Below are 13,684 nucleotides of genomic sequence, written 5' to 3'. Positions count from 1 at the left end.
TTTTAAGAGTAATAAAGGCTATATGACCAAACAAGGCTAAATAAAACTACTAAAGTAGCTCAGTTGACAGAAAGTATCGAATTGGCAGTTTTTAAAGACTTTTTAACAATTAAGAAAAAAAACCCCACAGAATTAGTAACATATGAAAGCCTAGGACATAGTCAGAATGAATATACTGCAAAATGTAAAATACAGGTAGTATCTCACAGTTAATTTGGTTAGAAGGAATGAAGAAGAAAGAAAGAAAATCAGTTTGTGTCTACAAAGCATTTTACAAATCAATATTGATTGTTTTTTTTTCTTACAGCTATCAGCCAGAGAGACTATCTAATTAAATTTTTTGGAGCAGGGAGATGTTGCTGTCTTAAACCGCTACTAGATTTGTTCCTGTGATTATGGGTGAGGAATAAAGGAAGGAAGAAAAATTAGATAACTGATCTTCCACATTTTATCAAATTCTGCTCAAAATAAAATGATTTTTAGTTCATATGAGTCCCAACTCATCTTACATGTTTTTTAGATTCCGAAAATATTCTCTTGGTATTATCTTACATTTTTTATAAAGCAGTTAACATCAGGAAGAGCTACAGATGGCATTAATCAGCAGATTTATCTCAATTTGGATTTAACATCAAATACTGAACAGCTACTCTAAGAAAAAGCTCCTTATATTCCTGTTATAGCAAGAACTGTGCATATTCGAGAACAACTTTCAAGTAGAAATATTAATACATATACACACAAAAAAATATATAAATAAAAACAGTGTGGCATTTCACAAAAGAAATGGCAAAAGTACAACATCATCTCATAGGAAACTATAGAAGCTACACACCAACTGCAGTCATTTCTCAGTCATTTCCTGAAAACTGCTAAATTACTCAATTGTCCTTCTTTGTCAACAGGAGATGCAAAAAATCCCACGTCAACTTTAAAACAGATCTCTCACTTTTACTCACATGTCAGAAAAGAAACTACAGGTAAGAAAAAGCGGCAGCAACACTTCCAAGACTACAGTTTGAACACTTCAGTGTGACTACAAATTAGATTTTTAAACTACCTTACCAAGAAAGTTAGAGAAAAACTGAGAAAGATTTCACAAATGTTTCTATTAAGATCAACATGAAATTAATACCAAAATTACATGGGGCCAAATGCTTTGCTGACTCCTCACATCCTAGGAATAATCTACAAGTGGTTTTGTACAGGTAAAAGTTGCTAAGCACACCAATTTATCTCAAGTTTTTGTAACTGTACAACCAACACAAGAGTGTAGTAATACGTTTACGGTGTCCTAGGTCAGCCTTTTTTTCATAGCTAATAGAACACCACCCATTAGAAAAAAAAAATATTGCAGCTACTCTAGAAGGAACTATTTTATATGATATTTTAATTATAAAAGAACAGTTACAATAATATTTGTGTCAAAACAAGCACTTAAAATCTCAGTTAAGTGAGACACTAAAGCCGCCCTTTATGCAGCAAACGATTAGCTAAAAGACACCAATGGAAACAAAGATGTTCCCACTCTCAGCTTCAGTAAAATATGATAGCAGATAGCATTCATTCATTTCTCATCTAGAGACTGAGAAAACATTTTCCAGTCAATGGAATGCTATTAGATGTAAAACAGAAATGAACAGATTAAATGCACACATCGGTCTATGAAAATGAATCATCCTGCATACATTCCAACACAGGCCATAAAGTCAAAACAGTAATAAAAGAAGAAAGTAATATGTGATTTTGTTTTTCTTTTCCTTATGGCAAAGATATGGACATTAAAGAATGCATGTCAGATAACTCCACTTTAGAATCAACTGATGAAACTTCTGAGTGTATTTTTTAAAATAAATTTGCTATTTTGCAGGGTGACACCAAAACTCAGGTATCACCTAGAACAGGCAGATCCACTTGGTCAGCTATCTTCCGCATATTGGGTACAATTCGATCCTAAAGTGAGAAGATACAGCACATCCTGAAATAAATGAAACTTGAACTCAGCTGCTCTTGAACTGATTTCACCTAGATGAGGACTGGTCCATTAGGTATCACGTACTTGTCCTTGAAGAGAATGTGTGCAGATGAAAAGTTGTATTGCAAAAATAAGAATCCTCGAACTGATGAAGGAAACCTTAGGGTTTGAAACCTGCACTCCAAACAGGTAGGCTGTGCCCGTAAAGAGTTGCCACATGTAAATGGGTCACAGTTTTCATATCTTTAACATCTGTTGTTTATACCCAAGAAAGCACATCAGGGGCAAGAAAATTAATTCCCCAATTGCTGTCAACTGAGTTAGGGAACAGCAATAAACAGCTTACTGTAAGCCTCTAGCTACAATAAAACTGCTGTCAATAAAATGTGGCTGATATGTTTTTGCTGTGCTAGAAGAATAGATTCTTTGGAAGTGAAAATCTGAAGTGGAAACAAGAAGGACACTTCCTTATTCCGATACACAAAAGAACATTATCACAGAATTCCAATAGTATTAAACTCTCCGGATCCAATTCACTCTCCCATGTGTGCCACAAATTTATTAGCATTTATGGAATTTTGGTTTTGCACATTCAGTACAGATGAAACCCCAGTGAATCCGATAAAATTCTTTTGCATGGGAAACATTTAAAGAACAAGGAAGCTTGCTAATCTTTGACTGTCTGTATCTGTACACACAGAATGTTCCCTACCCTAGTTTAGCATTTCTACTGTCACTACTGAAAATGGTATTATAGCTTAAGGTTATGTTCAGATTTCCATTATAACCCCCAGTTTTCACATGCTCTTAACTTTCTGAAAAATTCTTCTTTTCAGCTGAAATTTTCCATGCTTGGTCTCAGCTGAAAGATGAATTTCTTTAGACAGTTGAGCAAAATCCGTTAACCTATTTTTCAGTTATACAAGGATAAAAAGAAAATGCATTGTGCATTTTCAACTTTTCAAATATTTTAGTATATAGATACATAAATATATGGAACCTAGAAACAATTGAATTTTACATGCAGGCATTTTTCCAGGCAAGTAGTCCCCACCCAGGACTAACATCCATGCTAACTTATAAAACAAGTTAAACATGGAAAGGAAAAGAAACAGTGGAATTGTGTTGTGTTTTTGGGTTTGTTTGTGGTTTTTTTGTTGTTGTTGTTGCTTTTTTTTCCCTACTAGTAGTAGTAGGTTAAAACAGGGTCACTAAAAATAATATTATGTACAGAATTATGGAATGCTATGGTTACAAAACGTTAATATTTGCAGGTGATGTAAATTCTATACAGCTGTTCCAATGCAGCTTTCCTTCATGTATATCTTGAAATTCCCACTCTTGGCATATCAAATTAGAGTTATTAACATTTTCAGCATTTTTTTTTTCTCTTATATAAACCCCAAAGTTACAAATTTAAACATTGCAGTATAAGACAATATCAGCTGCATTTGCCAACAGAAAGTTTTATGTGATAAGCTTAAGTAATCTGCATTGATCAGCAGGAGCCTGGCTACTCATTCCTTGGTCAGGCAAAAAGTCCACTGACTGAAAAAGGAATAAAGGAAGCTCCATAGTTATTGACTGTATCATTAAAAAGAAAAATAAAAACCAAAAGACTTTAGTGTGGAATGCGTTCAGCCCCAAATCCTAATTTCTACCATCAGAACACAGAAGTAGAAGGACAGTGACAACATATTTTCAGCCTTCCAGAAAGTACTGGAACTACACACATTTCCAGAATTTACAAATCATCATCTTGACTCATAAGAGTTACTGTGTGCAGTCTTTCTTGAAAACAACATCTGAAGTCATTTGGACTTCAAGGATGTGCTTCATTCCCATCACTTTAAATGAAAGCTAAACACGTTTCTAAATGCTGTTTTCTTAGGAATGTAGACTGAAGGTTTTGCTCAAAACCTTCACTGAAACTTATTTTACAAACTGTTTTATTTGCCAGTGCTGTGCTTCAAATCTGATTAAATAAAGTTATAATTTAAAACTGGGATAACCACAGCAAATTGGCCATAATTTCTTTTATTATTTAATCTGTTGTTAACCTAATGATACTGAGTAGGAGGCTTTTGTCTATTTATTTGCTTTTTATAAAAGGCCTTTCACTCTGAAGAATACATGTCGTTTTCTACTATATTTCTATGCAGTTGTTTGGTGTACTGACTTACTAATTTCAAGTGCATTTTAAAGTTCAATCAAATTCTGAAAAGAACACTGATTGAGAAGCCTGCATAGATTTCAGCATTCTTTATGAGTCATAACACTGATTTTGGAAGCTTAGCTATATGAGCTGGTGGTGTGTAACATCCTTTCCATACTCCTAATTATGTGAATTAGCATTTAGAACAATCCCAAGTTCAAGTATTCAAAAATGCTCTTTTCAGAGCATCCACCAGGTTTACTGCAAGATAGGCACTTTAAGAAGGCTTTGGTTTTTATACTGGGTACTTCTGAAACATCAACCTGTGCAATTCAAAGAGATATGTGAAGAAAAGACTTAACCACAGAATTTCCTCTAAAATTATCAACAATAACACAGAATCAGTAAAAAATATTAATAAATTAGGATTGAACGATTGATTTCTGAATTCTAAAGGCTTTCTGACACAGGTCCCAGTTCTAACAGATTTCTAGAGCCCAGCTCCCATTAGAAGTAATAGGATTTTGTTTAAATGAAGTCCAAGTGGGGACTTGGGTCTCATCTCCATACCAGTTTTAATTTAGTCATCTGCAAGATACACTTAATGTATATTTTGCTTGAACTGAAAGAAATTTGAAGTAGAAACATAGGATGCTAGCATTTCTTAGACAAATACTAATCCTATATTTCTTTCCCTATTTCAACACTCTCCACAATTCCCACACATTTTGCAAACCACACACAGAAAACTTATATTACAAGTAATTTACTACAACTTCCAGCATATGACAAAGAAAACAATTATTTTAAATTTCAAGAAAACAGAATTAAATATCTCTTCATGAAGGAATTAAAAAAAAAAAAAAAAGAAAAAAGAAAAAGTGTTTCCAATACTGCAACATTAGTTTAAACTACTGTTCAGAAAGATTTCTATTTTAAGTCTGAATATTTTGCTTAAAGGACATATTCTACAAAAATCTATTTAAAAGATTTATGAAAGACCTATGAAAGAGTATTTAACTGCAGTGCCAGTGCATGTTAGTCAAGATCCTAATCCCAGGAATTACAGAAAGAATAGTACAAAGACTGCTAATGATTACTGCCATTGTTGGCTGCTCTCCTCCAGCCAAAAGTGTTAAGGGGACATAAGGTTACTTCCTGTAACATGCATCATTGAGAAAAAAAACAACAAAACCTCAGCAGCACCTTCTCCTTCCCCACAGAATAAACGTACATAAACTCAGTTTAGATAACTGTATGCCTAAGGAAGAGTTATACTTGCAGTTAGACATAATATTGCAGCTTTTGCAGGGAGTGATTCAAATCACATGATATGAATATTTGCTGACTTCAGAAAGGATTTAATAAGACTTCAGTGAAACCTGAATCATATCCATATAGAGAAACATAGACAGTTATTAAAATGAAACCAATACATTTAATATAATGAACATAACTAACTAAAAATACACCTGTAGGGTGTTTTTCTGTTTCTTTGTTTTTTTCCTAAATTATATTTTGCTCATATTCAATTTCACTGTGCAGAGCATATACATTCTGTCAGGTAAATAATATTTCAAACCTTAAATTTCCCAGTTTACTGTGGGGGATTAAGTCTGAGTTTCTTAATAGAGTTTGGAGAGATAATTTAAGATAATTCAACAACATCTCTGAACAGAAAAGGAATGTGTGGGTTGGAGGTGTTACATTTTGTAACTAAACCGAGGGGAAAAAAAATCTCATGAAAACTTCAGCCAAGTAACCACTGATTATGCAGAGCTCTTGTACAGATTATTTTTGTTTGTTTTAAATGAGATCTTTTCTTAAACTTATGCAGACAGTATGTATATGGTGCTGTACAGCAGCTTAAAAACTGCCACTGGAGTTCACCACGACTTCAATTTCTTAGAAAGGTGACAGTTTTGTGAGAACCTTCTTAGATGTTTTCAGTATCTCACTGTTATCGGTTGTCTCAGAGTAGTTACTTTAGCAGAACTGCCTCAAAAGTGCTTGTTTTATTCTTAGTATCTTGTTAGTGTGACACCTTACAGACACCCAAAGTCAAGACAGTTCTGGGTACACCACATTCATCTCAGATAAGGCTAATGCAACAGCAAGAGAATGACTTTATCCTAAACTTGGCTACTGTCAAAATCTTTTTGCAAAGACAAGCCTAAATGTGTCTTGCTTGATTCTGCAAGATTCGTATCTCTAATAAAATTCTGAGAAATCACCATAACTTGGAGGGTGCAGTGCCAACAGGCATACAACAGTGATTCCTAACACCTAAGAAGTTGGTGCAGTGGAAGCTAAGCACTTGGAAAGCTGCTTTGTAAACACACGAACTTAACTACTGACCAGCCCAGTGCAACTACCATTAAATAAAAGGTTCTTTGGCTGGAATATCAGCTTAGTCCTTCCCTCCCCCCTTTTCCTACCTACTGCAGGACTGGCACCAGGCCAGCGTAAGCGACATAGTACCTTAGTGCCATCTACAGGCTATATTGACATTCTAATTTAGTGGCAAAAGACAAGCACCAATAAAATAAATTAGACAGCACTGCATTTAAATCTTTATTAGCAAGGAATTATTAGACCTAAGAAAAACTAATGCTGGATTTGGTTGAAATATGAGTTTCTCAGCCTCCTAATCCCTCTTCATATGGCGTATTTCACAGTTTAAAATGAGTTATGACAGATCACTTATGCATTACTAAGATGAGAAAATATTTACAATGGGCTGACTTCTTTCTGCATAATTCAGATGTATTCAGAGAACGCAATCCTTTTGAAAGTATGCTTTGGCCATTTTTTCAAAATATGCAAGGAACTGTCTATGCAATACCAACTTTAATCTATTACAACAAAATCATTTAAACTCAAAACAGAGGAAGACTTCTGTATGGCTTAGTTATATTCTATGAACAAACCACATGCTTCGCAGATGAAGTAGCTTGGAAATTCAGCTGTCTTTGTTAGGGAAAAAAAAATTAACCCCTTTAGTAGCACTAACTTAATAAAGTTCCATATCAACTTGAACTGTTAAAGAAATTCAAGCCAACTCACTCTGAAATTTGACATTGAATGTATACATCCCTTCAATCTCAAAGCAGTCACGTTTTTCTAAATGAAATTTGGCATAAAAGAGGTTTTTCTTCAATAACATTTACATTTGGGTAGTCAAAAACTGGGGAGAAAAAAAAAAAACAACACATGTCTGTTTATGCATACGCATGTGCATATGTAAGGACCCCTACAACAATCAGTAATCTTCAGAATCCAAAGTACCAGAGGCATTTTGAAAATGTGTGGGTAAGCCCCAGGTAAGCAATAATGTGGTTGAGGTTTTTTTTCTTTTCTTGATTTTGTTTTTTGTATGGTTTTTTTTTTTTTTTTTTTTTTAATTACTATTATTATTTTATTTGGTTGTTGTTTTTTGTTGTTGTTTTTTTTTTTTTTCCCCCCCATAATATATTTAAGTTAAATTAGACTGAAACAAAAAAAAGAACATACTGGCACTTTTAATACTGGTTGATCGGGCACTTGTATGCAGTACTTATAGACCAGTAAAAGTGCTCGTTTACCTGTCTGGTGTGTAAGGGGCCCTTTGTCTTGAAGCCTCCTTGGGAACTGCACTCTGAGGCACTGAAGTGATCTGAACTAGTGGAAGAGCGTTTGGAAAGGGTGTCACAGCCACCAACAAAGGTGTTGTCCAAAGGGAGTTCCTGAATCACGTGGTGCTTTTTCACTGAAACGGGAGTGTCAGGTTTGAGATGAAAAGCAGACTGAGGAGAGGCAGATTTGTAATGCTTGGCAAGATCAGGACTGTTAGGCTTAAAGGTTGTTGGTGGTGCTGTGCCCCAATCAAATCTTCCTATACTTTGCTCCTCCAGCTCCGCTGGAAGGCTTATTGTCCCGTTGATGGGTTCATGAACTGCATCATCAGGTTTGGACTCCTCAATGGTCACAAAGTTCAAAAGAGAACTCTTCGGAGATTTCCTTTTCTTCCTTTTCTTTTTCTTGCTTTGCTTGTTCTCCTGATTGGGAGACATCCATTCAGCACCTTGTTTGCTCCTCTGGGCGGCTTTGAATCTGGATGCATGCCGGCAGCGAACAAGAACAGTGACAAATATCACCACTATGACAACCATGGCACCTGCCACAATAGCAATCATGATTGTGAGATAGTCCTCGTTTTGGTAGGGTTGGCTACTGTCTCCTATGTTCCTGTCCAGAGGCGTTTCCATAGTCCTGCGTATCAAGTCATAAATATAAGAGGCATTTCCAGCAGTATCATTTACATACAAAAAAACAAGCACAAGAGTATGCAAAGATTTGGGATAACCCAAATCACTTATGTTGACAACTAAGCGATGCAGCCCCACATCATTAGGAGTTGGCTTTTCCTCCAGAGTGATGTTACCTGTCACTGGATCAATCCGAAACAGACCTTTGCTATTTCCACTCACTATTGTGTACTTCAGTTCAGCGTTCATTCCGGTGTCGATATCCACTGCAAACACTTCTGCTACCACTGATCCTGGAATTGCTGAGAGTGGCACCAGCTTAAAAGAAGTATTAGAAGGCGGGTAGATGACAACAGGACTGTTATCATTAACATCCATGACATTTATGGTCACTTTTGCTGTAGAAGAGCGAGGAGGTTGCCCTCCATCAACTGCCTTGACATCAAAGGTATAGGAGCTCTGCTGTTCTCGATCAAAAGAAACATTGGACTTTATAACTCCAGAGAAGGGATCCAGCACAAAGTTGTCATTGTCATTGAGAATAGAAAGGGTCACCGCTTTGTTTTCCCCAGCATCTGCATCAGTCACCGTGATCACCCCCACAGTGCTATACTTTGGTAGGTTCTCTGATACAAAAAACTGGAAATGATTATGAGTAAATTTGGGACTGTTGTCATTTTCATCCAACACAGTAACAATTACAGCTGCTTGACTCTGCAAAGGAGGGGTGCCATTGTCTCGGGCTGTAACAGTGAAAATGAAACGCTCCTGTTCTTCTCTGTCAAAAACTCTGGAGGCTGTCAAAACTCCCGTCTTTCGATCCAGATCAAAAAAGGAGGCATTAGGGCCAAGCTGATAAACAATGTCTGCATTTTTCCCACTGTCTTCATCTGTGGCACTAATAGTTGTTAAGTATAGACCGCGACGGTTGTTTTCAGAAACTGACAGCTCAATTACAGGCTGGCTGAAAATCGGAGGGTTGTCATTTTCATCCTCCAGCTTAACTCTTACCAGGGCAGTCTGGTTCAAACTGGGCTTGCCAGAATCAGAAGCAACAATTTTAAAGCTGAATTCTTTGGTGCCCTCGTAGTCCAACAAGGAAGAGGTCTCTAACAAATACTGGTTGTCGTAAACTGCCTTCAGGTGGAAGGGGACCTCTCTCTCAATGAAACAGATCACTTTGCCATTCACATCAGTGTCCTTATCTGAAACTGTAATTAGGGCAATCTTTGTATTGACAGGATCTTTCTCAGATAAGTACACTGTGCCATTGATGGGACTTATTATGTACCTGAGGTCTATGTTCGGAGGGTTATCATTTACATCAGTGACATTGATGGTCACAGTTGCCCGAGCTGGTGTAGAGCTGCCATCACTAGCCAGCACTGTCACTTTGTGAATAGCAGTCTCTTCCCGATCTAAGGACCTCTGAACTGTGATCAGCCCTGTGGTGTTGTTTAAAGCAAAAAATCTTTTGGTCGCAGGCGCAACTTGGGCACCAAAAATATATCTGATTTCTGCATTGCTTCCTATATCTGCATCTGTAGCATGAAGCTGAATTACAGAAGTGCCTACAGGCGCATTCTCTGGTATATGAACCTCTACTTGACTCTCTTTAAAAACTGGCCTGTTATCATTGACATCACTTACTGTGACTTGCAGGATAGCTGTGCTGGATTTCTGTGGGGTACCTCCATCCTCCACTTTGATTTTCATCACGTAGGTGTCCTTTTGCTCTCTATCCAAGTTCTGCTGCACAATCAGTTGAGGCCATTTCTCTCCTTCTGGAGTTTCTACGATATCCAGGCCAAAGACACTCTGCCCGTTCAACAACTCGTAGTGCTGCACACCGTTGAAACCTGTATCAGGGTCTGTTGCTGATGGGATTGGAAAGCGACTGTTGATCAGAGTGTTTTCTGGTATGGAGATATTGATGACAGGGGATGGAAACATAGGTGCATTGTCATTAGTATCCTTCACAATTATTTTTATCTTGATCAGCCTAAAAAAGTCATTGGGGAGAATCACCACTTCAAGTTCAAAGAAACACTCATTTTCTTCTGCATAGGAAGCGCCAGCGCAGAGTTTTTCTCTGTCTATTCTGTTTGATGTTGTAAAGATCTCCCCGGTGGTACTGGACACTTTGACCAGAGGGGCATCCCCTGCTTTAGACACCAGTCTGTAGACAAGGCTGGCACTGGTCCCCGTGGCAGCATTGATGTGAGAAATGTTCAGATCCTTTGGTATGTTTCCTATGGGGACATTTTCAGGCAGCTCCTCTCTAATAGTGTAAATAAGTTCTTGAGCTACAGCAGAATCCAGCCTTAAACAGGCAATCAAAGCGGTCAACAAGTAAAATTCCCTCAGGTCCATGATAATGTTTTTATTGTCTTTTCCTGGATTTTAGGACTTAAAGGTTTCCACACAGAAATGATGCGCAATTTGCAAGAGGAGGCATGCATGGACTGCAGGATGCATTACATCTCATTTCTTATTTGGAGACAGCACTGTCAACACAACCACACAGAACAGCATTATTGGTTTTTAAGGTATGACAAATCCACAATTTCCAACTACTACTTGTTTTTGCAAGGCACGCTTGCAGCAGTATGCTTTCCTACTGCTCCCCTTTACAAGCAATCCCTCTGGACAAATACACTAATATCCCATTGGCTGCGTTTGCAGAGAGCGAGAACAGAAATAACTACTTGCAGGATTAAGGGTAGCTGCAGTTTCAACACGTACTTTCTGAATAATTTCTTGGCACACCGTGTAATCCGTAACGTGCGTTTCCCCTCTACCCTCCTCCACCCAGTCATTTGGTGCAAGTAAAAATCTTCCTGTACTTCTGCTGGATTCTAACTGCTATGGCAGCTGCCAAATGTCATTTGCTGTTTGCTTCCATACGCATTTTTCAGCTCTTGCTAACCAGATTTCTCTCTGTTCCCTGTGCCTTGCATCCCCCACTACTGTGATCGTACTGGGAAATAACCACCCGGACATGCTGCTGCTGCAGCAGTCGTCACTGGCGACTTCACATCCCTGTTAACTGATGAGACAATAACAGGACTTACAGTTTCTTACACTTTCAGCCCAGTGCATCCTCTCTTGGATACTTCCCCTTCTGTTTAATAACCTTAAACTTTATTTGTTTGTTTTAAAACACGGTCTAAACCAAGGGGGCTGGAAATTCCAAACGCAACTTAGGAGCAGCCAGTATGTTTACAGATGGAGGGGGTGAATATATTTTCTGAATATAAGGGAAGGAAAAAAGGTACAGCCTTTCAGCCTTTCTCCATTGACACTGATCTCCCTTTAGGATGTTATTAGCAGCTGCCACACATAAATACTGCAGACTAATATTGCAGGTTAAAAAAAAAATAATAAAGAAAATAAATAAATAAATAAAAGCGACAGAAGGACTTGTGTTTGCATGCTCTGCTAGCTGTGAATTACCCGGGAGCAAGGCTCCAGCACCTGCAGTTTGGGGGAACTGGGCACCCTCAGCACTAACCTTATCTGCATTAAGCAGCACGGGAGCTGCTGCCCGTGATTACTTCCAGCGGAGTGATGCAGGTAGGGATGCAGAGACAGGGAGTAGGTGAGCCTTTGCCACCAACACCAACTGAATCCGAAATACTGATCCTTTCCCTAGATAAATACACTGTGTGTTGGCTCTGATCATTATTTTGTTAATGAAATGCATCACGCTGTATGGGTAACTTTGCACTTACGTTGGTTGTCTACCTTTGATGATCTGCTGCAGCTAAGCAATGATCTGTTCCAGCAGATACAGCACAATGCATCTGGTAAACCACCAGTTTTGGAGAAATCAGCAGCAGCCAAACGCTTCCTCCTTGAGATATGTGTTGCTTCGGGGTGGCAAATTAGCAACTCCAGGGAACAAATTCACAGTTCCGTCGTTAGTCATCCTCTCCATGTTTCATTTCTATTAAGCGGCGATCCTTCGGGTGCTTAACGCACACGCAACAGCGCAAACAAGCAGCAAGCAAAAATCCGGTGCACTTCTTTAGATGGGGAGTATTTTCCACTCTGCACTGCACACAATTTCCATCCCTCTCTCACCACAGCAGAGGCAGCTACATCAAGTCTGCAACTTCTTACTGGAAATGACAGAGTTGGTCTGGCGTTCCTTTTCTCCCCCTTCTTACCTCTAGGTTGATAGTTGCACACATTAAAAAAAAAAAAAGAGAGAAAAAAAAAAAAAAGGAAAAAAAAAAAAAAAGAAAACAAAGGTAAAAAAAAAAAATCCTAATAGATTATTGCTTTAGTGATGGGAGGAAGCGACAGCGCTTTCCCTCCTCCCTTCCAGTCTCCCTCTCACGCACACTCTCTCCTTCTCTCTCTCTCTCTCTCTGAACTGAAATTCTTGATATAACTCTCAATAAGCCCAGAGGGAGGGTGTGCGCGGCGCTAAGCCCCCCCTCCCGCCGCACCGCATTGGTCCGCGCCGGCGGGGGAGGCGGCTGCCGGAGCGCGGCTCTGGCATTGGCCGCCGGGCACGTCGCTCCTTGGGTCGGCCGGGCGGTGGGGGCGGCTGGCGGGCGGCCGGCGGGCGGCGCGGGGAGGGAGGGGGCGAACAAGCGCGGAGCCCCGCGGAGAGGGGGCGGGAGGCGGAGTGCGTCTCGGGTCGCAGCGCTCCGGGAGCAGGCGAGAGCGCGACGGGGAGCTGGGGCCGCCCTGGCGAGTGTGGGGTGCCCCGCTGCCGGTTGCAGCAGTGATAGAGGATGTGCGGCTAATCTGGGGAAAATAGGGATGTTATGGCTTTTTTTTTTTATTGGGTGGGAGTGGGGGAGTTCAGCGAGCGCGCCCGTCCGCGCTGCGCGGAGGGAGCGCGCTCGGGGCGGCAGTGGCTGCGCACTCTCCGCGGCCTGCCGGCGCGCCGCCCGCAGCAAGCAGCCTGCCCCGGCCCGCCGCTGCGTGGTTCGGCTTTATATTTAATACATGCCTTTTCATCTATAATTCACGCTGCTCAGACTCCAGCCACGTCTCGGCTCCCATTTACGCCTGCACACCTTTCTCCTTCCCCTTCCCGAAGGGTCAGCGGAGATACTCAGTGAAGGAAAGGGAGAGCTGTTTAGCTGCTTGTGTTTCTGTCTGCTTAAACATCGAGCTGGAAAACACTTTTCTGTGGCCTGATAAATAATAAAAGTGATCACTTCTCTTTCCCTGTAAATGACACAGGTGAATTATCCAGCTAGCCACAAAGCAGCATCACATGCCTGGAAGACGGTGTAATAAAATGCCGATGTGTTATGATACAACTGACCTCAAAAGTGTGACAAG

The 13,684-nt window shown here is 39.6% G+C and overlaps 1 protein-coding gene across 4 annotated transcripts in view; it reads right to left on the bottom strand.

Moving 5' to 3' along the window:
- PCDH9 (protocadherin 9) overlaps positions 1-12,560 on the bottom strand; it is a 724,127-nt gene extending 711,567 nt beyond the window's left edge. For all 4 annotated transcript variants that reach the window (XM_052705569.1, XM_052705565.1, XM_052705566.1 and 1 more), the window contains exons 1-2: positions 12,112-12,560; positions 7,715-10,884 (exon numbers count right to left, since the gene is read on the bottom strand). In XM_052705569.1, coding sequence (XP_052561529.1) covers positions 7,715-10,750 — 3,036 coding nt within the window. In that variant the 5' untranslated portion in view covers positions 10,751-10,884; positions 12,112-12,560. The remainder of the gene's footprint in view (positions 1-7,714; positions 10,885-12,111) is intronic.
- Between the last annotated feature and the right edge of the window lie 1,124 nt (positions 12,561-13,684).

This window comes from Tympanuchus pallidicinctus, unplaced genomic scaffold, assembly GCF_026119805.1.
Source record: "Tympanuchus pallidicinctus isolate F22 unplaced genomic scaffold, pur_lepc_1.0 scaffold6, whole genome shotgun sequence".
Taxonomy (NCBI): Eukaryota; Metazoa; Chordata; class Aves; order Galliformes; family Phasianidae; genus Tympanuchus; species Tympanuchus pallidicinctus.
This window is presented reverse-complemented; position numbering and strand designations above follow the sequence as displayed.